General features: G+C 36.1%; 1 protein-coding gene across 4 annotated transcripts in view; it reads right to left on the bottom strand.

The window, feature by feature from the left end:
• LOC149782444 (uncharacterized) overlaps window positions 1–19,339 on the bottom strand; it is a 132,476-nt gene extending 113,137 nt beyond the window's left edge. The window contains exons 1-4 of one of the 4 annotated variants that reach the window (XM_089933856.1): window positions 18,620–19,339; window positions 12,598–12,840; window positions 10,531–10,717; window positions 1,914–2,011 (exon numbers count right to left, since the gene is read on the bottom strand). In XM_089933856.1, the coding sequence (XP_089789982.1) occupies window positions 1,914–2,011; window positions 10,531–10,717; window positions 12,598–12,799 (487 nt within the window). In that variant the 5' untranslated portion in view covers window positions 12,800–12,840; window positions 18,620–19,339. Of the gene's footprint in view, window positions 1–1,913; window positions 2,012–7,501; window positions 7,537–10,530; window positions 10,718–12,597; window positions 13,659–18,619 lie in introns of those variants that run through there. The other 3 variants (XM_089933854.1, XM_089933855.1, XM_089933857.1) reach the window with 3 other exon arrangements.
• Window positions 19,340–25,988: the final 6,649 nt, after the last annotated feature.

Raw genomic sequence — 25,988 nt, forward strand, 5'->3', positions numbered from 1 at the left:
TCAATAGGTAGATCATAGATTTATTATATTCAATACATACCAGAATACAGACTGTTTAGCCAGTGATATAAATATCTAGGTCAAGAGAAATATTAATTTTAAAAAAAAAAATGTTTACTGTCCCCATAACAGGTTGACCATTTTGTTGGGGAACAATCACGAGGTCACCTTACATCTGACATGGTCTAGGGACAATAAATATAGTATAGGAAAAAATAATACACACGCATGCACACATTCATAAAGTACACAATCTCTTTATAGACAATTACAAATATACACTGTCTGGGTGACACAGTACTGTACACTATAACATGATGCTATTAAACATATATTTGAATTAAGCATATCATTCTTAGAGAGAGAAATATTAAATACTGTAAGCTAGATTTGACAAATTATGACAGGAACATGTAGGTCTCATTCACTTAATAATACTTAATATTAGATAGACTAAGATATCTAATTGTGCTTAAAGTTCAGTAACTCTAGCCTGTTAAAGTTAAATAACTCTAGCTTGTTAAAGTTCAATATCTCTAGCTTGTTCGTGTTCAATAACTCTAGCTTGTTCAAGTTCAAAAACTCTAGCCTGTTAAAGTTCCATAACTCTAGCTTGTTAAAGTTAAATAATTCAAGCTTGTTAGAGAACATAAATGACCAATAAGACAAAAATTAAAGCTAACTGTTGAACGGTATGGATGATATTAGCTTACATGCAGAAAGTAGACTAGAGTGCTTAGTTCAGTATTGTAGAGATAGGACTTCTAGACAGTAGACTAGAGTGCTTAGTTCAGTACTGTAGAGATAGGACTTCTAGACAGTAGACTGGAGTACTTAGCTCAGTATTGTAGAGATAAGACTTCTAGACAGTAGACTAGAGTGCTTAGTTCTTATTGTAGAGATAGGACTTCTAGACAGTAGACCAGAGTGTTAAATTCAGTATTGTAGAGATAGGGCTTCTATTTCCTTTTGCAAGCAGTGAATTATTTCCCTTAAAGCTGGATTCTCAGTTTGTTACCATTCACTGTAATTACTCTGTAATATATTGCTGTGGCTGTTATGCCACAATGAAGAGAGAGAGAGAGAGAGAGAGAGAGCAAGACACAGAGGGGTGAGAGAGAGAGAGAGACAGAGTTCAAGGTTATGTTTGGAATGTTGTATTAAAAAAAGAAAATAGTTCATGCCTATTTTCCCCTCTGCTTAATTTAATGTACAATCAATCATCAAAATGCATTACTGTCTTTTCTAGCTTTAGCAATCATTTCCTAAACCATAACTAATCACCACTTCCAAAATAAAAGACTAATAATCACCTAATGATTGATCATGCAATAACTAATTGTAGGTAGCCCACCGCCAATGTGTACCGTTTGTCATTCTCAGTCTGCACTTTAACAACGCTGATTGTTCTCACTATGGAGTCCTTCATTTCCTGTTATAAGATATTTGGTCATGAATAATATATCATCAAGTGAATGTAAAATTACATGCATAGTGTGCTTAAGAATAAGGCAATCTCACTATAAACAGGTATATTCTTGTCTCCAATGGACAGTATTGTAATGAGGAAGTACTGTATCATGTACTTCATTATAAGGCAGTCTCACTATAAGCAGTGTTATCTATGACTCCCATCTACAGCATTATGAGAATTGTACTTTAAATAAGGCCACCTCAATATAAGACAATTACTATATGACTCCCATCTACAGCATTCTACTGAGGTAGTACTGTTATCATGTACTTTATTATCGAGCAGTCTCACTTTATAACAAGGCAATATATTATATGACCCGATGACTCCCATTGACAGCATTATAATGAAGGAGTACTGTACTCATTCAGGTCTAAGAATTGGAAAAACACTACACTTAAATACAAACTATCTGCATGAGACAAAGGTTTTACATTACCTTCATTTGGGGCCACTACAGCTTTAATTACTTCTGCTCCAGGAAATATACCGTACACTTTTGTTTTCTTGCTTTTCCTTCTTGGCAATACTGGAACACTGTAATAAAAATATTTTTCAATAAACTATGATGCATTTATTTACACTTTTGGATGATTTTAGTACCAAGCAACAAGCCAATCATATAAAAACACTGTTGCTGGATATAAAACAAATACTGCTGGATAATAATGATAAAAAGCTGTACATGATGAGACAAGACAATGTATTGAAATATCAGTGACATATCATGAGTGTGGGGGCAGAGCCTATTTGACTTTGAGGTATTTTAAAACTTATCTAATGATTTCAAGGTTTTTTAACTTATCAAATGACTTTGTGGTTAATTAATATCTACCAGTAGTGACTTTGAGGTCTCTTATCAAATGACTTTGAGATTTTAGACTCATCAAATGACTTTGACGTTTCTTGACTTATCAAATAAATGAGATGTTCTGATGCATGCCTGACCTTTGCAATGAGATTGTATATGTATGCCTGACCTTTGCATTGAGATTGTATATAATGTTCTGATGCATGCCTGACCTTTGCATTGAGATTGTATAGAATGTTCTGATGCATGCCCGACCTTTACAATGAGATTGTATAGAATGTTCTGATGCATGCCTGACCTTTGCAATGAGATTGTATAGAATGTTTCTGATGCATGCCTGACCTTTGCATTGAGATTGTATATAATGTTCTTATGCATCCCTGACCTTTGCAATGTAATTGTATATAATGTTCTGATGCATGCCTGACCTTTGCAATGAGATTTTAAACAATACTCTGATGCATGCCTGACCTTTGCAATGAAATTGTATAGAATGTTCTGATGCATGTCTGACCTTTGCAATGAGATTGTATAGAATATTCTGATGCATGCCTGACCTTTGCAATGAGATTGTATAGAATGTTCTGATGCATGTCTGACCTTTGCAATGAGATTGTATACAATGTTTCTGATGCATTCCTGACCTTTGCAATAAGATTGCATAGAATGTTCTGATGCATGCCTGACCTTTACAATGAGGTTGTATATAACGTTCTGATGCATGCCTGACCTTTGCAATGAGATTGTATAGAATGTTCAGATGCATGCCTGACCTTTACAATAAGATTATATAGAATGTTCTGATGCATGCCTGACCTTTGCAATAAGATTGCATAGAATGTTCTGATGCATGCCTGACCTTTGCAATAAGATTGCATAGAATGTTCTGATGCATGCCTGACATTTACAGTAAGATTATATACAATGTTCTGATGCATGTCTGACCTTTGCAATGAGATTGTATACAATGTTTCTGATGCATGCCTGAACTTTACAATGAGATTATATAAAATGTTCTGATGCATGCCTGACCTTTAAAATAAGATTAGATACAATGTTCTGATGCATGCCTGACCTTTGCAATGAGATTGTATAGAATGTTCTGATGCATGCCTGAACTTTACAATGAGGTTATATACAATGTTCTGATGCATGCCTGACTTTTGCAATGAGATTGTATAGAATGTTTTGATGCATGCCTGAACTTTACAATGAGATTATATAAAATGTTCTGATGCATGCCTGACCTTTGCAATGAGATTGTATAAAATGTTCTGATGCATGCCCGACCTTTAAAATAAGATTAGATACAATGTTCTGATGCATGCCTGACCTTTGCAATGAGATTGTATAGAATGTTCTAATGCATGCCTGAACTTTACAATGAGATTATATACAATGTTCTGATGCATGCCTGACCTTTGCAATAAGATTATATACAATGTTCTGATGCATGCCTGACCTTTAAAATAAGATTAGATACAATGTTCTGATGCATGCCTGACCTTTGTAATGAGATTGTATAGAATGTTCTGATGCATGCCTGAACTTTACAATGAGATTATATACAATGTTCTGATGCTTGCCTGACCTTTGCAGTGAGATTGTATACAATGTTTCTGATGCATGCCTGACCTTTGCATTGAGATTGTATAGAATGTTCTGATACATGCCTGGCCTTTGCAATAAGATTGCATAGAATGTTTCTGATAGATGCCTGACCTTTGCAATGAGATTGTATAGAATGTTCTGATGCATGTCTGACCTTTACAATGAGATTGTATATAATGTTTTGATGCATGCCTGACCTTTGCAATGAGATTGTATAGAATGTTCTGATGCATGCCAGAACTTTGCAATGAGATTGTATAGAATGTTCTGATGCATGCCAGAACTTTGCATTGAGATTGTATAGAATGTTCTGATGCATGCCTGACCTTTGCAATGAGATTGTATAGAATGTTCTGATGCATGCCTGAACTTTACAATGAGATTGTATAGAATGTTCTGATGCATGCCTGACCTTTGCTGTGAGATTGTATAGAATGTTCTGATGCATGCCTGACCTTTACAATGAGATTGTATAGAATGTTCTGATGCATGCCTGACCTTTGCAGTGAGATTGTACAGAATGTTCTGATGCATGCCTGACCTTTGCAATGAGATTTTAAACAATGTTCTGATGCATGCATGACCTTTACAATGAGACTGTATAGAATGTTCTGATGCATGCCTGACCTTTACAATCAGATTGTATAGAATGTTCTGATGCATGCCTGACCTTTACAATGAGATTGTACAGAATGTTCTGATGCATGCCTGACCTTTACAATCAGATTGTATAGAAATGTTCTGATGCATGCCTGACCTTTACAATCAGATTGTATAGAATGTTCTGATGCATGCCTGACCTTTACAATGAGATTGTACAGAATGTTCTGATGCATGCCTGACCTTTACAATCAGATTGTATAGAAATGTTCTGATGCATGCCTGACCTTTGCAATGAGATTGTATAGAATGTTCTGATGCATGCCTGACTTTTGCAATGAGATTGTATAGAATGTTCTGATGCATGCCTGACTTTTGCAAGGACTGACATCTTTTAGCATTCTAACTAAGAATAAAGAAACTAAGAAAAATTATGCGTTTTAACATTGTGCAGTGTTACTAGAATAATCAAGAAATTTTACAATTTACATGGAAAAAAGGACATCTACACAAAGTCTGTTCCAAGCAAATATATTAAATTCTTTGTTTATTCATACCTTATCCATTTACTGCAATTCTTAGAAATTGAACAACAAATAATTATGGATAGAATAGTGTCCAAAAGTAAGGCTTCTGGGGCATAAAAATGGCTTTTGGGGCTTAGAAGTGGATTGACCTTATCCATACAGGGCAAAATTAATTTATGCAAAGATACTAAAGGAAAATGTTGATAATCAGCAATAAATGCCCATCTTTAATACTCCCAAATCATCAAATTACTAGAGAGAAACATGCTTTGTAGGGTTTATTGCCTTTTCTCTAGCATTTTATTGTGGAATAAATGCAAGAAATATACCATATTTATTAAGATAAGTATCAGGCAACATAAGAAAACAGAAAATGTGGTGAATATTTTTCCCCTTATTACATACCACAGAAAAGTCACAAAATTAATATATCATTAACTCTGACCTAACACTGTGAGAGACCAGTTTAGTTACTGGATACGACTATGTATATAGTTGCGTTAAATGGCATCTCAGCGCAACAGAGGCAATAAGGGGCCAAAAGCAATGAGAGTCATTGAAAAGGACTGATGCTCTAGCTTGGAATTCTGTATTATTGCGGTACTTAATGTTCTTATTGGTACATATTAAAACTGTTATGCTATTCCTGCTTACAAATAATGTTTCAATGACTTTCCCTCGTTCTATTCCTATAAAAAATCTTTGTCAATTGAAGCGAGTAAATGTAAATAAAACTGCATATGGTGGCTGACCCAGATTAACGTACCATAGGGGAACAACTCTGTATTATTGTGGTATTTGCCTAACTTATGTATGGCAGCATGCAGGTATTATAATAAACATAAATTGCAACTTGTATATAAGAAAGAACATCTATGCTTGTACTGGTAGAATATTTCCACAATAAACAAAAGGATCCAATGATCAAATCGAACACAAAAATGTAATTAGAGTGGAAATTCATCAATAAGAACATTACAAATTAAAAACAATTGTTATTATACTTTATATGAATTTTAAATGCAATTCTGGTGGGTCGGTGGTTCTTTCTGAGGTTTTCCTGGCCTCTTCCTCAATCATTTATACTGGCTGCCATGTATATCCTATCTTGTGCTGAAAAATTGGCGTTAAACCCAAAACACCAACAACAACATTCTGGAGAAGTAGCAATGGCAAGATTTTGAAGACAACCATCATGGCAGGCATACTGGAAGTACAAGTGAGACCATTTTCTTTTAGGACTAGCTAGGCATCAACATAAGTCCATTGGTGAAAACTCCATGTTCAAATAACCATCAACAGAAGTCTATTGGTGAAAACTCCATGTTCATATAACCATCAACAGAAGTCTATTGGTGAAATCTCCATGTTCATATAACCATCAGCAGAAGTCCATTGGTGAAAACTCCATGTTCATATAACCATCAACAGAAGTCTATTGGTGAAAACTCCATGTTCATATAACCATCAACAGAAGTCTATTGGTGAAATCTCCATGTTCAAATAACCATCAACATAAGTCTATTGGTGAAAACTCCCTGTTCATATAACCATCAACAGAAGTCTATTGGTGAAATCTCCATGTTCATATAACCATCCACTTGGGAGAAGTAAAGATAACAATATGCATCATTTTTATTTAGGACCAACTTGACACCATAAGAACTCTTCTGATAAGAAACCAATTTTAAAATGATTTTCCATTTGAGAAGAGCAGCAACAACAAGGTCATCAAGACAACCAGATTACTTGATGTAGATGTTGATCAGCACCATTTTAATTTAATTATAAGAAGACTTTTGATGAGAACCAAATATTGATATGACTCTCTGTTTAGGAGTAATAAGAAAAGCAACCATTAGTTTCAATAGATTTGCTGCAGAGGGCATTTGCTGGATGAAACCCTCAAGGCCACAATACATTTCCCTCATTTCAGAATTGTTAATGTGGAGGGTAGGTTCTTCCCAAGAATCCTGAAGAATGAGACCCTTCAACTCTAGATGAGAGCCCAACCTGAATCGAACATTTCTATGAACAGACAAGAGTGGGGTTTTGGTGGAGGGGTGCACGAGGATTCCAACCAGAAACTAGTCCTGATTTGCTCACCAATTTAAATGGTGGTGGAAATCCAAACCCAGATAAATTGGAGCGTTCATGTGGTCCCTGTGCAGTTTCCATGCAGCTAAAAGTAGAAACTGGAGCAGACGCAAGTGAAACCTTCCTGGGTCATTCAAGGTTACTTGCAGAGAAAAAAAAATTACCTGAATGTCCACAGGACATGGACTAACTCTCTGTCTGTGACTAAATTCTACCCCATGTAAACAAAATCTTGAGATCGAGTAAGCTCTGATTTCTCGAAGTTAGGTAGAAAACCTAGCCTGGTCACTATCGACCAACAGCAAGACAAGTCTAATCTGAAAGACTCTAGACTGCCATTGTAGATTAACAAATCATCAAACTATTGAAGGTTTGGAATACCTGATGACCTTACTACCCATACAATATCTGAGGTACTTCCGGTATGGAGGGAAGATAGGGATGCGAAGGTACACATCTTGAATGGCTCCTCCAGCAGAAATCTTTTAAGGCAGGAAGGTTGATAACTAGACAAGAGTTTCTCCATTTCTTGGGAACCTGGAAAATAGAAGGCTAGAGATTGGTCTTTTTACACCATCTCTACCAAACCGTTCCAAAGAAGGGAATCTTCCTTAAATTGTGCCAGATTTAACTGTTGGATGCAAATTGGGAACTTTACTAGAAGAGGAAACTGAAGCTGGTAACCATCTCATATGAAAGAAAGGACCCAACCATTGACAATTATGCCTGACCAGGCCTGCACAAAGTGGTTTAGTCTGGCACCAATGGGAACCAAGGGAAGAAGTATGGTCTGCAGGAGAAGGTGAAAGTTCCTAGTGCTGTCCTTCCTTGTCCTTAGGAAATGGGGAAGGTCTGTGAACATCTTCAATGTGCCTTAACAGCAAGCCTTTCTAAGGCCTGCCCGACAAGGTGGAGCTCTGAAATGGGGTCGTTGCTTTGCTTGTAGCTGTATGGCTTTAATGAATTCAGAGAGTCTTAGTCTCTTAAGATGGTTCTGACTGTACATGTAATACCCTGGACTTGTCCAGTGCCACATCCTTGCAGAAGTGGAGAAGTTCCACTGACAAAGATATGAATGAAGACCATGCATGCTAGAGACTTTTACCACTGCTTCCAACAAACTGCAGAGAACCATTGGTGATAAAGATTCCTCCATCAGCAGGTTGAATGAGGTGGCTGATATGAGGTTATGATCACTAATGACCTAGTTTAAGGATTCCAGTGTTTTCAATGGAAGGCACGCCTTTAGAAATACCCACTCGAGCTGCTTCAGCATCTAAGTGGGCCAGGCTGGATTATAAACTTTGTAGCTAGATGGAGATACACAGGGTCATAACACAGTAGGACAGACCACCCATTTACAGTATTTACTGGCCTATAAGTCACTACTTTTTTACCAGAAAATCTCAGCTTCATCTTATACTCAGAATCGACTTATATATGGATTATGTCATGTAATTTTTCATATGTAAAAAAAATACCAAAAAAAATATTGTGTATATAAATATTTCATTTGGGGGATGAGATTGTGTTAAAAAAAATATAGGACCCCACAATGAGATTTTAAAATACATAAATGATCATCAGTATTAAATTAACTTACATCAGAGGGGCCCCGAGTGACCGAGTGGTCTAAAGCGCTCGCCGTTATGGATCACTGCCATCTCACCTCTGTCTGCGTGGGTTTGAGTCTTGGATTCGGCCAATGTGGGTATCTGAGAAAGCTTGCCAGTAGCTTCTCGTGGGTCAGTGGTTCTTCCCAGGGTTTTCCCGGGTTCTTCCTCCACTATTAATACTGGCTGCCATATCCAAAATTATTATGGTTGAAAAACCTGGGTCTGATAACCAAGCACAAGATATGAAATGAAGAATTGGTTTAATTCTGGCTTACCACACTAAAAATGTCACACTTCACGATACAAGGTGACTAAAATTATTGGCAGGTGAGTCTGTAGACGGATAGGGAAATTAAAATAAAGTACCTGTAACTGCTTAGAAATTGTTATTTGAATACAAATAAATCAACCCTTACTTGACCCCCCCCCCCCATTTTTTTAGAAGGGGAAAGTAAATTGGACAATTTAAATAACACACAAATTACATAGGTTCAATAGACACTTTATTGATCATATGAAATAATCTTTGGCATAACATGGGCAAATCGTGTCACAGCACACTGCACTAGCCCAGCTCTGAATTTTGTTCTATAGGAATACCTCAGGAAGAAAGACTTGAGGGAGCTTGTAGGGTTGTGAAGAGTGTCCAACACCAGTATGTGGAGCTGCAAAGGGCTGACACGAGGTATATAGGGACACTGATAACAGAAACTCGACAAGTCTGATCCTGAGGATGCTATGATAACAAACATCTGCCGATACTTCATGCAGGCACCGTAGGAAGCGGGTATGAAGTATATATGAGCCAAATAGTTTAGTTATTTTTTAAGTACTGGCACAAATTTGGATTTCAAAGCAAATGAATGAACTTGGCAATGCCCCCCCCCCCAACCCCCCAAACCCCCCCAACCCCCCGCCCCCGAGTAGAACTGGAACATTATGCTTTGCAAGAAATGTCCCCAAAAAAAAATGACATGGTGGAAAGAGAAATGGTGGGTGGTTCTTTCCACAAATAATTTTCAGTTAAATTCAGCACGATTCTACACTGGAAAGCACACGTCTCTACAGGCATCCCATTTGCTGTATGAATGCCCCAAACAAATGACATAATGTTTGATCACATGCTCCAACTCAGTCATCTGATTGGTTCAACATGACAACATATCTAAATTTAGTTACTAGCTTATTAACATATAACGGCTGCAATGACATCATGTCTGGGCAGAGGAAACATAGTAAACAAAGAAGGGCCCAACAAGGAGCCAGAGAAAGATGCACTGTGTATTACTTAAACTACATTTAATCAATTAAATTATAAGACATACACCATGTGTACAGAACAACTGTCGACAAAATCTCATAAGAGATCATAAATAAACAGTGGTAAAAATTGATCAGGGTATAATTCTTACATTCAAGAAGAATATAACATATAAAATGATTAATAATTTGTTTGCTGACTCACAAAATGGCAGCTAATCCCCTTAATGACAATGATGTTGAACATTACAACATGGTGACTAAAATATACATCAAGAGTGCCTTTCACAAATGCCCAATATGTTTAGGGTTCTCACACAGTGATTATTCAGTGTGAGAATCTGGTTCACCCTAATGGAATGATGGCATTTTCGTCATTTGGTTGGCTATCTTCCTCCTAGAAAATAACTATAGCTATGCAATAGCAACAGGTATTGTATTACTGATATTAAAAGAATTATTTTGGTCCATAATATTAGATTTCATAATATCCCAAACTTGGACTACTGAAATAATCAGCTTGATTGTACTCACACTGTAGATCTTGGAGTGGTGAACAGGACATACGAGTGAGACAAGTTACATTTTGGATGCTTGTCTGAATAATAACATATCATACAGAGATCATAATCAGCGCACTTGAGACATTTCCATCTCATACCCCGGATCCTGCTCTCAGGTACACCACACACATTACAGTAAGCATTCTCCTCAATTATACCTATAATAATAATAATAATAATAATAATAATAATAATAATAATAATAATATTAATAATAAAAAATAGTAACCTTCTTCATTTAATAATCATGATCACCAACACCAACACCACAATCATCATCATCACTGCCACCACCATCATGCATAAAATTAATAACAATATTAATAATAATATAACTATAAGTTATCCCCATATTTCTGCCACTCTGACCTACCATGGTAACTATGTCAACATATTTCATATTTGAACTTATTTTGTTTACTTAATTACAAATACTGCTGACCACTCCAGTGGCCCAAGTGGTAACAGCATTTGCCTCTGATGTGGGAAGTCATTGGTTCGATCCCTGACCAAGTCATACCAAAGACTTATAAAAATGGTACTAACAGCTGTCTCACTAGGTGCTCAGCATTAAGAAGTAAGTTTTAGGACTGGCCAGCCTGGTGTCAGGATAATGTGACTGGGTGGGACATGATGCTACATGTCAGCGGCATGATGCCCCAGTGATAGACATCACTATAAATTGCCACACTGCAGACATCGTAGCTATATGACACAAAAATAGTTAAAGCAATGTTAAAATTCTAAATAAAAAACACACACAAATCATGCGTAAATAGAATATATATATATATATATATATATATATATATATATATATATATATATATATATATATATATGGATTCACAGAGTAAATTAATTTCATTATCAGTTAATTTAAGGCCTCTTTGGAAAAAGATTATAACTGTTTTTGGTCCTTATAAAGGTCAACGAAAGGTCACAATTGATATCGGTCCTATATTACAGAAAGACAGGAAGAAAAATATTCTTTTCTTTAATCCAAGACTTCTTCCCATTCACTAGATAAAATGGCAAGAGACTTATAAATAGCAAATAAAAGAAAAAGTATTTACATGACATGGGTATCCAAGCTAAAATAATATAATGAAATTAATGGCAAAAACTACAAGGCAAACAGGGGTCGCAAATAAAAACAAATCTTTGTTAAAAAAAGCTGAAAGTGAAACTTGGCTTGTATCTCCTAAATTTAAACCTCATAGCAAATTTAAACCTCATACCAATTTTAAACCTCATACCAAATTTAAACCTCATAGCAAATTTAAATCTCGTACCAAATTTAAACCTCATAGCAAATTTGGTTTTAATGTAAAATGTCCTTCAAAAATTATTGAGTAGAAATGAAATTTATGATGGATGACAACATGATGTGATGGATTGATATGGGTAAATACTATATATTCCACACAATATTGATATTGTGATGACAAGAAATTCATGATGGATGACAACATGATGTGATGGATTGATATGGGTAAATACTATATATTCCACACAATATTGATATTGTGATGACAAGAAATTCATGATGGATGACAACATGATGTGATGGATTGATATGGGTAAATACTATATATTCCACACAATATTGATATTGTGATGACAAGAAATTCATGATGGATGACAACATGATGTGATGGATTGATATGGGTAAATACTATATATTCCACACAATATTGATATTGTGATGACAAGAAATTCATGATGAATGACAATGTGAGAATATGTAAATATGCACATTTCAATCATATTATTTCTCTAAACACTAAAGCATGAAAAAGTTAATAATTGTAATGTAATTGTAATGTAAATCACGAAATTGGCAAAATATATCCAAAGCTTAACAGTTGTATAGTAACACAAAACAGTGTAAGTATTATTTTTACACATTGTATTAATTATTTGTTCAGGCATACTTTTCCCAAAAATTGCAAATTATTTTTATAAGATCCAAAAATTGATGAAAGAACTGAACGGTGTTGATTTATGAAATATACTGATAATATAATCATCTTACCAATTGGTGCATTGTCATAAATCCTGAGGTCGAAGGCCCCATTAGTCCCTGCTCGGCAGTTAGTCTCCGTTCCGATATCCCATCTTACTAGCACTTTGTTATTCTGAAGTATCCTTACCACTGTACCCAAGTAGCCAACACCCCCATCAAGGTCCCCATATCGCCAGTGGGGACCTCTCACTACACGAACACCAGTCTTCATTGTGATTACATGTATGGTTCCATCATCCTAAGATTGGAATCCTATGCAAGAAAGATTGCTACAGTAGATTCTAAATGATCCAAGTTTAAATTATTCCAATTTATTAATGGGTGTTGATATCATAACCCCAAATCATATTTCCATTTATCATCAGTGCCAGATTACCAAACAGGCAGAGTAGGCACCAGCCTAGGGGCCTAGCGACAACGGATCAAAATAATATTGACAAAACGTATTAGGAGATAATTTGCCACAGGGTTTAATCCGGCACTGTTTACCATTCTGGAGTTAGTTCAAAAGAACAAGCATGGTCATCAATGAATGTAGCAATTATGTACTATATAGAACAATTATTTTTTAAAGTACCACTTTAGGTGCAGAAAACTTAACATATAATAATAAAATATTTTCGATCTACTTTTATTCCCAATGCTTCAATTACCCACAATGCCAAAACCAGGCCTGTAATAGAGATAGCCTACAGTCTTATATTACTCGTAACACAAAAAAACATGCCTTTATTGTACACTGCAGATACAGCCTACAGTCTTATATTACTCGTAACACAAAAAAACATGCCTTTATTGTACACTGTAGATACAGCCTACAGTCTTATATTACTCGTAACACAAAAAAACATGCCTTTATTGTACACTGTAGATACAGCCTACAGTCTTATATTACTCGTAACACAAAAAAACATGCCTTTATTGTACACTGTAGATACAGCCTCCAGTCTTATATTATCCCCAAACAGGGCTAGTAATAGACATGGCCTACAGTCTTAAATTACCCCCAAACAAGGCTAGTAATAGACATGGCCTACAGTCTTAAATTACCCCCAAACAAGGCTAGTAATAGACATGGCTTACTGTCTTAAATTACCCCCAAACAAGGCTAGTAATAGACATGGTCTACTGTCTTAAATTACCCCCAAACAAGGCTAGTAATAGACATGGCCTACTGTCTTAAATTACCCCCAAACAAGGCTAGTAATAGACATGGCCTACTTTCTTATATTATCCCCAAACAAGGCTAGTAATAGACATGGCCTACTGTCTTAAATTACCCCCAAACAAGGCTAGTAATAGACACAGCCGTCAGTTTTAAATTACCAATAACACCAAAAAATAGATGTAATAGGTGTAATAAGTGACATGGCCTTGTCTTAAATTACTATTAACACCAAAAATCAGGCTTGTAATAGCAGATATGACATATTCTTAAATTACTCTTAATGTTGAAAACCAGGCTTGTAATAGTAGACTTGGCCTACAGTCTTAAATTAACCTTAACACCAAAACCAGGCCTGAAATTATAGCAGACGTGGTACACAGTCTTAAATTACCCTTAACACCAAAAGCCAGGCTTGTACTAGTAGACATGGGTTAAATCTTAAATTACCCTTAACACCAAAAGCCAGGCTTGTAATAGTAGACATGGGTTAAGTCTTAACTTACCCTTAACACCAAAAGCCAGGCTTGTAATAGTAGACACAGGTTAAGTCTTAAATTACCCTTAACACCAAAAGCCAGGCTTGTAATAGTAGACATGGGTTAAGTCTTAAATTACCCTTAACACCAAAAGCCAGGCTTGTAATAGTAGACATGGGTTAAGTCTTAAATTACCCTTAACACCAAAAGCCAGGCTTGTAATAGTAGACATGGGTTAAGTCTTAAATTACCCTTAACACCAAAAGCCAGGCTTGTAATAGTAGACATGGGTTAAGTCTTAAATTACCCTTAACACCAAAAGCCAGGCTTGTAATAGTAGACATGGGTTAAGTCTTAAATTACCCTCAACATCAAAAACCAGGCTTGTAATAGTAGACATGGGTTAAGTCTTAAATTACCCTCAACACCAAAAGCCAGGCTTGTAATAGTAGACATGGGTTAAGTCTTAAATTACCCTCAACACCAAAAGCCAGGCTTGTAATAGTAGACATGGGTTAAGTCTTAAATTACCCTCAACATCAAAAGCCAGGCTTGTACTAGTAGACATGGGTTAAGTCTTAAATTACCCTCAACATCAAAAGCCAGGCTTGTACTAGTAGACATGGGTTAAGTCTTAAATTACCCTTAACACCAAAAGCCAGGCTTGTAATAGTAGACATGGGTTAAGTCTTAAATTACCCTTAACACCAAAAGCCAGGCTTGTAATAGTAGACATGGGTTAAGTCTTAAATTACCCTTAACACCAAAAGCCAGGCTTGTAATAGTAGACATGGGTTAAGTCTTAAATTACCCTCAACATCAAAAGCCAGGCTTGTAATAGTAGACATGGGTTAAGTCTTAAATTACAGTCAACATCAAAAGCCAGGCTTGTAATAGTAGACATGGGTTAAGTCTTAAATTACCCTCAACATCAAAAGCCAGGCTTGTAATAGTAGACATGGGTTAAGTCTTAAATTACCCTTAACACCAAAAGCCAGGCTTGTAATAGTAGACACGGGTTAAGTCTTAAATTACCCTTAACACCAAAAGCCAGGCTTGTAATAGTAGACACGGGTTAAGTCTTAAATTACCCTTAACACCAAAAGCCAGGCTTGTAATAGTAGACATGGGTTAAGTCTTAAATTACCCTTAACACCAAAAGCCAGGCTTGTAATAGTAGACACGGGTTAAGTCTTAAATTACCCTCAACACCAAAAGCCAGGCTTGTAATAGTAGACATGAGTTAAGTCTTAAATTACCCTTAACACCAAAAGCCAGGCTTGTAATAGTAGACACGGGTTAAGTCTTAAATTACCCTTAACACCAAAAGCCAGGCTTGTAATAGTAGACATGGGTTAAGTCTTAAATTACCCTTAACACCAAAAGCCAGGCTTGTAATAGTAGACATGGGTTAAGTCTTAAATTACCCTTAACATCAAAAGCCAGGCTTGTAATAGTAGACATGGGTTAAGTCTTAAATTACCCTCAACATCAAAAGCCAGGCTTGTAATAGTAGACATGGGTTAAGTCTTAAATTACCCTTAACATCAAAAACCAGGCTTGTAATAGTAGACATGGGTTAAGTCTTAAATTACCCTTAACACCAAAAGCCAGGCTTGTAATAGTAGACATGGGTTAAGTCTTAAATTACCCTCAACATCAAAAGCCAGGATTGTACTAGTAGACATGGGTTAAGTCTTAAATTACCCTCAACACCAAAAGCCAGGCTTGTAATAGTAGACATGGGTTAAGTCTTAAATTACCCTTAACACCAAAAGCCAGGCTTGTAATAGTAGACATGGGTTAAGTCTTAAATTACCCTCAACACCAAAAGCCAGGCTTGTAATAGTAGACATGGGTTAAGTCTTAAATTACCCTCAACATCAAAAGCCAGGCTTGTAATAGTAGACATGGGTTAAGTCTTAAATTACCCTCAACATCAAAAGCCAGGCTTGTAATAGTAGACATGGGTTAAGTCTTAAATTACCCTCAACATCAAAAGCCAGGCTTGTAATAGTAGACATGGGTTAAGTCTTAAATTACCCTTAACACCAAAAGCCAGGCTTGTAATAGTAGACACGGGTTAAGTCTTAAATTACCCTTAACACCAAAAGCCAGGCTTGTAATAGTAGACACGGGTTAAGTCTTAAATTACCCTTAACACCAAAAGCCAGGCTTGTAATAGTAGACATGGGTTAAGTCTTAAATTACCCTTAACACCAAAAGCCAGGCTTGTAATAGTAGACATGGGTTAAGTCTTAAATTACCCTTAACACCAAAAGCCAGGCTTGTAATAGTAGACATGGGTTAAGTCTTAAATTACCCTTAACACCAAAAGCCAGGCTTGTAATAGTAGACATGGGTTAAGTCTTAAATTACCCTTAACACCAAAAGCCAGGCTTGTACTAGTAGACACGGGTTAAGTCTTAAATTACCCTTAACACCAAAAGCCAGGCTTGTACTAGTAGACATGGGTTAAGTCTTAAATTACCCTCAACATCAAAAGCCAGGCTTGTACTAGTAGACATGGGTTAAGTCTTAAATTACCCTTAACACCAAAAGCCAGGCTTGTAATAGTAGACATGGGTTAAGTCTTAAATTACCCTTAACACCAAAAGCCAGGCTTGTAATAGTAGACACGGGTTAAGTCTTAAATTACCCTTAACACCAAAAACCAGGCTTGTAATAGTAGACATGGGTTAAGTCTTAAATTACCCTTAACACCAAAAACCAGGCTTGTAATAGTAGACATGGGTTAAGTCTTAAATTACCCTTAACACCAAAAGCCAGGCTTGTAATAGTAGACATGGGTTAAGTCTTAAATTACCCTTAACACCAAAAACCAGGCTTGTACTAGTAGACACAGGTTAAGTCTTAAATTACCCTTAACACCAAAAGCCAGGCTTGTACTAGTAGACATGGGTCAAGTCTTAAATTACCCTCAACATCAAAAGCCAGGCTTGTAAATAGTAGACACGGGTTAAGTCTTAAATAACCCTCAACATCAAAAGCCAGGCTTGTACTAGTAGACACGGGTTAAGTCTTAAATAACCCTTAACACCAAAATCCATTCTTGTAAATAGTGGACATGGGTCAAGTCTTAAATTACCCTTAACACCAAATGCCATTCTTGTAAATAGTGGACATGGCTTGATCTTCCGATATAACAATTATAGCTTAAAATGCAAAAGCCTTGTTAACAACAAAAACGTCTTGTTATGAAACATTCTTTATTTATAAATCTTATTCACTTTGGACTAAATTGTTATTTCAGCATTACTCTCATCAATCTTTATGATAAAAATTGTAAATACTGTTTATAGTTGTTTATGACATTATTAAAGAGCCCAGTTATTCATGTGGAGTATGTACTTAAACACTTCCTTAAAATACTTTCATAAATATTATTCATTGTATCATAACTATTGACGTGTATCAGTTTTGGTCATCTCTCTCTCTCTCTTGTATTATGTTACTTATATATTTGTTTGCAAAATGAGTCAAATGCACTGCAAACCCAGATCCACCATTACATAATATGCTGGAATACCTGGTTCTATGCAGTTTTTTTTTTTTTTTTAATCAGCAGAACAAACAACATTGATCATCATCTCTCATTACATTCTAAGCAACTTGTACAATCATAATTGCTCTCCACTTTCTCTTTCCTAAACCATATTTACAAAACTATTTTTAAAAAATATAGACCTTGCTAAAGGACTTTGCTGTGAACATGGCTACAATGATGCAGGATTCTCTTCCCCTTTTGGGCAAAGTCAAAGCTTTATTGCATAAAAGTAGATACATTCTCCTGTTAGTCAATTCTTCAAAATTACTGAAGACTCTAGTTATGATATGGACCTTTACAAAGGAGGTTCATTTTCTAAACAAGGATTCACATGATCTCCCCAAAAATTAATGTCCAAACAAGTCGTGGTACCTACATATTGTGTACACGGCAAGTAAAGTCAAAGATCGACAATCAGACCTGATGACTTTTAAAATTAGTTCTTTGTGATCTGTGGTAACGCCTGAAGCTGTAAATGTGAATCGTGACTTGTTTTTCATAATGTTAACGTATTAACACCAGTGTGCCTGAAAATACAGTAAAAACCATTTCTCACTTTGACATAATTTTATAACAATATAAGTATCAATGTTACAAGCAGGGAATAAAATCCTGATAGTAATGTATATTTAATCAATCTCTATCAAATTTTTCAACACGCCAGTTGTTCTCCGATATGGTGCAGTGCGCCACAGGGGCTCGTATCGTTGCTTACAATTGACCTGTCATACATGTACATAACTACAGTATATAGTACATGTATGACAGGTTAATTGTAAGCAACAATACACGCCCCTATGCATTGCGCCAGTGACTGACCTTACACTATGGTAATCTGCTTATATTCCGACCACTGATGTTGTTGACATGATATCGACAATTTCGTTATTGAAGCCGACTACTGTGTACCTAACTATGATACGGTAAGCAGTCAAGGTTACTTCTTGGAACAAGTTTCATTATTCAAAAAGCATATAATTTGAGTTCTTCTTACTTAAAAGTGATTTTATTACGACTATATACACAGGGGGTAAATCCGACCGTGTTGTAGCTTATTCTGACCTCTGATATGTGTAATTCCGACCACCATATATGGACCGTACATATACAAGTTTCATCTATAAAATACAAAGATTTTGTTTATCTTGACAGATTTAAAAGCTTTAATTTGTTTTGGGTTTTTTTTTCAGATAGAGAGAAAGCAGATAGAAAGGGATATTGTTATGTAGATAATTGCGGGTGTTATTATAGAGATAATTGTGGAGAGAATTAACATTTTATTTTTTAGATTTATACCTTTAATTTTTTATTTATTTGTTTTCATTACATATTTTTTCCTGGGTTTTTTTTCTCTTAAAAGTTCAATACAAACTAATCATGATTCTACAATTTCATTAAGGCTGTGTTCTTGGTTAGAACTGCCCTCTTATGATAAAGAACCTGGGGTAAATCCGACCACTATACAGAGCATTGCATAATATTGTTATTTGTCATAAAGCTGGTGCAAATTTTACTTTTTAGTGAGACAAAGCATTATTTTAAAGCTACGATAACCTAATTAGTATGTTACTGAAAGCTATACAAATCTTGGATGATTGATGCCTGACTAGGGTCCTGAATTTTAAAAAAATTTGAATGCCGCTTCTGAACTTGCGCGGAAGAGAAAATACTGAGGCGATTACATCATTTTGTCTCGCGATGCCCTCGTCGCCCGGAAACATCTTTATTAATTTGCATACGCATGTGCACACACAAAAAAGAAAGAACACAGGAAGTAGTTCGCATGTCTTTGTTGTAAACAGCAGGACCTACATCAACGGTCGGAATTATCCTACTGGTCAGAATATGACCATGTTACACTATAGTGTTTCCAAAAATAGATCTATTGCCCTGTCAGGCTTGGCACAATGTTAATGCTTCAGATTTTATGATGAAAAAACATAATTTGGAAAGTGTTAAAGCAAATCCTAAACACTGGTTAATTTAATTTTCTATTAATAAGATCCTGATATGGCGAAACCCAGTCGGAGGCACATCGGTCTTTCTGGTTGACTGAAAGGACAAATGATTTTTCCATTTGTAATTTCTTCCTGTATGAGGGGCAGTCATTTTAATTTAATTTTGTTTAAATGCTGAGCAAATGAAATTATTCTGTAAAAGACCAAATATAAAACTTTAAAACACGCAAGTTTGATGACTGTTGATGTACGACCAGATTATTTTCGAATAAAATTAAGTCGCATATTTTGAAACAGATCATAGTGGGCTATATCGTTATCTGGAAACAGCATAGTAGATCCGGTCCATAGATTTACCGCAAACCACTAGAAACCACCGCGAACCGCCTCAAAGCTTCCGCAAACCGTCTTTATGAATATACTGGTGTGTAGATTTATATTTTTTGTAACTCCTGGTACATGATTTTATAATTATTTTATTTATGGTTGTAAATAGTACAGAATATCTCAAGTTACGTGACCTGCGTATCGTAAGAGTTTAGTATTGCACAGGAATATAACTAGCAGCAGAGAGGGTGAACAGACCATAGAATTCCGACAAAACAAATAAAACAAACAAATAAAACATCTCGTAGAAAGGTCAAGATTTTACAAATGAACTTTTCCTTGAGATGTTTTATTTTTGCAATGACCGATTGTACTAATAAAACCTCAGTTCGAAATAGTATCTGAAAAAATAAAGTACTCTACGTGTTTATTTATTTCTTGTTTATTTTTTTGACGACCAACGTTGGTAGGTACCCTCTCTGCTGCTCCCCCTGTTACCCAAATATTTTATCAATACCCACACGATATCTTGTTCTTGGATCATGTAAATTTATTGTTATAAATCCATGCGGAGTAGCTTGCGCTCGTGAGAAGAAATTTTTTAATTTAATTATATCCATGTCACCACCACACCAGGTTTGATGAATATTTCGTAACGTGTGTGTGTCTACGACATTAAACACAACTAAAATGTTGCAGTTGTCTCTGATCACTTTTGGTATTTGTGTATATCGTTGAGTAACATAGATCACGTCTGTATTTTTATGTCTCCCTCGGGAAAATATTCTGGCTGGATTTGATTGTTTATCTAGCATCACATCGTCGTATACAACTAAATTATTAATAAATCCGTCTATGGAATCTACGGATGGTGCTTCATCAATATCGGTTATAAACTCTATAACATCATTATCTTCATCCAGTAATCGCGCGTTTTCATTGAAATCTTTAAGTACATCATAACATCGCTGATCATCAACGGATGGTGCTACTAAATACAACTTATCCCATTTCAACCATCTCATTATCAGATTAAGTAATAATTGCGTCTTACCCGATCCAGATGGTCCTATGATAATCATTCTGATGGAGTTCGGTAGCGCAGGATGATGCTTAACTGGCTCTCGCTGCCGAGTTGCTGAGAAATCAATTATATCCATATATATTATAACATGAATTTATATTGTTTACGCTGTAGAGTTAAAACTCCTACTACTGATTTAGCCACGGTTACAACAAAAAATAAAAAAATAGCGTACGGTGGAAAATGTTCTATATGCGGTAGAAAGAAATTTTCGTTTTTACCTAATAAGCGCGGTGGTGATATTGCTAATTTGATGTCAAAGTTTCCAGGTGCTCCATGGGCTAAATACAGCGGAGAAAAACATCTACCAGGATGTAATTATTGCGGTCCTGGTACCAGACTCGATATCAGGCTCGATGATCAAGATCAACCAAAACCAGGCGAGGAACCAATAAACGCTATTGATCAAGCTTGTCATGCTCATGATGTAGCTTATAAAAGTCAAAATCTACAAGATAGGCATATTGCAGATGTAAAATTAATTCATTCATTAAATTCTATAAAAAATAAAAATATTAGAGAATCATTAGCTAATTGGTTAGTAAGATCCTCGATGAAAGGTAAATTAGCGATTGGGGCTGGTAATTAATAATGGAATCAATTTATTATTCACCGAGAGGATACTGGAGAGGCAAAGCAGCAATTGGTAAACTCGCTGATGCAGCGGCGGTTAAACATTCTACTGCTAAAACGTGGTTATCTAAACAAGCAATATGGCAAATTTATCTACCACGTCCTAAACAAATTCAGTACTCGTATTTCGATGTCAGTGTTCCTAATGAAGTTCATCAAGCTGATATTCTGTTTTTACCGCATGATACTGTGCGTGGAAAAACGTACAAGTACGCGCTAACCGTAGTTGATGTTGCAAGTAGATATAAAGAAGCAGAGCCGCTATCAGCGAAAACATCATCTGAAGTAGCCGATGCGTTTGAACGAATTTATCAACGAGGTGGTGGACCACGAGGTGGTCTGCGATGGCCACAGCTACTACAGGTTGATCCTGGTAAGGAATTTCTTGGTGCAGTATCATCGTTGATGAAACAACATAATACCAAAATACGACGAGGTCATACTGCAATTCACCGTGATCAAGCAATTGTTGAGCGATTTAATCGAACACTTGCTGAACGGTTATTTGGATATCAATACGCGAGGGAATTTATTCAGGATAAAAGATCTCGCGAATGGGTGGCAAGATTACCAATCGTGATAGCTGCATTAAATAATGAGATCACACGAACAACCAACATGAAACCCATTAGCGCGGTCACAAAAATAAATATACCAACACAACGAAAAGATGCTGGAAAACAAAAAATATTAGGTGATGTCACAGTCAGGTATTTATATGAGCCTGGTGAACTTGAAGGTGGTAAGGCGAGAGCAACTGATCCTATTTGGAGTGTTACCACACACAAAATATCTACCGTGACAAGGTCCACTGGAAGAAATGTAGGCGTTTCCAGACCTGCAATCTACAGATTAGATTCGGCTGCTCCTCAACGTGGATTTACACGTGAACAACTACAAATAATTCCCGCGGATACACAACTACCACCGCGATCACTTCGGTGATTTCGATCACTTTAACTAGCGCCTCTACGTCGATTACACTCAAGACAGGTTAACATGGTATTTTCTCGTGTATGACCGCGACTATTATCTTTTCTATCTACGGTAAATTGTCTTGAATCATTACTCGAATACCGCCATAACATTATACAATTACAACTGATGCAATGATTGTTCTGCTGCTGTTTTAACTTAATAATAAATTCAACATCAAGATCAAAGTCACGTTTATTTTTTTTGTCAGATTGTTTGTATCCGATTAATTTTTTTCTCATTATATCATCATCGATGATGTTAAATTTATCAACGATTTCAGGAATTATGATTCTACGTAATTGAGATATATTTCTGACCCTCGATACCGCTAAATAAACTAAATCTGACCACTCGATGCGATCGTCTACAATCCAGACTCGTGTGTCAGAAATAGTTAATCCCTGTGACGAGTGGATTGTCATGGCGTATCCCAACACCCATGGAGATTTGTCAGCGCGTAATGCATCTTCGACCACACTGATATCAACGGCGACAATATCATTTAATACGAGAATCTGTTTCCTTGACTCTGTCAAGGGTCCTGGAATATCAACATTAATATTCTGTTTTCGTGTATCTGATGGTCTATAACATAACGGAACGGGTAATTCTGAATATTGTTCTTTATGTAGTTGAAATAACTGTTGTTGTAAAGCGTCTCTGATTATTTTTCTACTTGCTACGATCAAATCGGTGGGTCTCCATGAGTTCAAAAAATCACTCATTGATGTCTCTGAGATCACTCCACGTATTATTTCACACTGAATTTTGTTTGATTGTAATCTGATTAATTTTTTAAACTCCTTCAAATTTGCATCAAGAGCTCTATGATCATCATCTATTTCTTCGTAATAATCAACGAAATTTTTTAACCAATCATGTGGAGATGGTCCAACAAAGGGCGGCGGTTGACCATGATCGCCACACATTATTATGGCGGTATTTTTCGTCAACAACCAATCAAGAAACATTTTTAATGTATCCAATGAGACCGTGCATATCTCATCCCAAATAATTATTTTAGGTATATATTTTTCTCCCATTCGCTCAGGAGTCCATGTATCTCCGCGCCATCGGAAGAAACTATGATACGTACACGATTGTACTTGCCGCTGTTTCATCTCACGTGCAAGTCTATGTGTGGGTGTCAGCACGATTATATCTGAATTTCTAAAAACATTAATCGTTCGAGTTGTTTTGCCGCATCCACCAGGTCCATTGAGATATACTGTCTTATATCTGGTTATTGGATCACTCAACGATGGTGCCTTCGACATTTCTGATATTTTATTACCCTCACGATAAAAATCTCTCACTGGAACATCTGCTGATTCTACATAATTGTGTAATAGTTCCTTTTTTATTCTCTACGAAACCCATCGTTCATCATTACTTGTAAATTTCATAACAGATTCTAAATATTTACTTGAAATATAAAACGAGTCCGTTGCGACTCTGACTGCGGTCTCAGGAAATCTATTAATCATCGATAATAAATTTATAGAAACATAAGCCAACATGGAAGATCTTAGATGAGTATATTGCGGGGATACGCCATTTATGTAACTAACGATCGTACCTAATTTTGTTCCGTCGGATAAATAAACACTCTCTCGATTTACAAATGTATTTTTCGCCGTTGTATCAGCGATTATAAAATCGTACTCGGCATCATCTAAAATTAATCGTGCGTGATGTCTTTTATAATCATATGCACCACCTTGACTAAATTTACCTATAATTTTTCTACCGAGATCTTTTGCGGTTTTGAGTCTATTAGGAATATCATCTTCGGAAATATCCTTAAACTCGCTAATAACTTCAGAATCTGACATGGGCAACCAAACTTTGGTCTGTGCATGATATGATATAATTGCCTCACTGACCACCAACGATGTCAGTATCATACAATCTAGCATATATCGCAACAAAACTATAGGTGCCCAACGTTTTTCACAAAAATGTCTGCCAAACCAAACATAACAAATCTTGTGAAGATTTTCGTTAAACTCGAACGACTCAATACAGGCGAATCCAGTCAGATCAAAATCAGGTAATGGTCCATTAATTGCCACTCGCGTCATCTCGTTTGTAGGGTGACCAAATCTTTCAAAGTACACAGAACAATCTCCGTATCCCAGAAAACTTCCTGGATAACATGCAACCATATCAACCGAAATAACATCATTGTAATTGTATTTGGTATTCCATAATCCGCCATGTCCATATTCGACGCAACTTGCGCGTACGTCCTCGAGTAAATCAAATCGTGTTGGTTTCCATGAATTTCGTTCTCTGGCGAAATGAGCCGCAACAGATGGAACGGTAAAACAATTAGTTAGTAATTTGTCAGTATTTTCCGCGTGCTTGCACTGTAAAAACGTCGCAAGATTTTTCATCTCGTCATGGAGGGATTCTGTGCGATATATTTCACCGTTCGGTTTGACAAACTGATCAAATTCACCCTCCTCATTACTTTTAAATAACCATACCGATACAGGATCGGTTTTACTTATTTCGTTGATAAAATCAAACATACTATCTGCCACAGAATTATCTGCCCCAGAATTATCTGCCACAGAATTATCTGGGGAGTAAAATCTAACAGTTCGATCACGTGGAAATATTGTTACTGCGTTAGTCCATGCGTGTGCGTTATGATCGATAATATTTATTGGAGCTCCCTTCGATTTATATTTCGACTGGTACAGTACTTCTCCCGTTATTGTCGCTACGGCTATTGGAAATTTTAATATTTTTCCTAACTCAGCAACATCTTTTATTGTAGCACCGGTATCCTTAACTGAATCAGCCCACGAGTTTATTTTTTCACGCCTTAAATCAGTTAATCCATTTCCACGCATCGCGTTTGTAAAGTGTTCTATTACTCGTTCGGCTACACAATTTAACCTTGAAAATTTCATCGGCGCTAGTTTATCAACGTTAGGTTTTTTATTTATCTCATAGATTCCATAAATAACTGCTGTTACAGGATATGCTCGTTCATAATACGGTTTATCAATACCTGTCAGTAGACCCGGTCTGGAATTTTTACTTAATATGATAGTTTTATTATTACCAAGGACAGGATCATATTTGTCACGGATAATCCAACTATCTGTTTCTGTTAATACAATAAATTTTACTCTGAAGAAATATTTTTGATTGCCCTCGTATTCAGCGATGTAGTTAATGATAGTTGCCGCTC

The sequence above is a fragment of the Sinohyriopsis cumingii genome, chromosome 15 (assembly GCF_028554795.1).
Source record: "Sinohyriopsis cumingii isolate HCF-2022 chromosome 15, ASM2855479v2, whole genome shotgun sequence".
Taxonomy (NCBI): Eukaryota; Metazoa; Mollusca; class Bivalvia; order Unionida; family Unionidae; genus Sinohyriopsis; species Sinohyriopsis cumingii.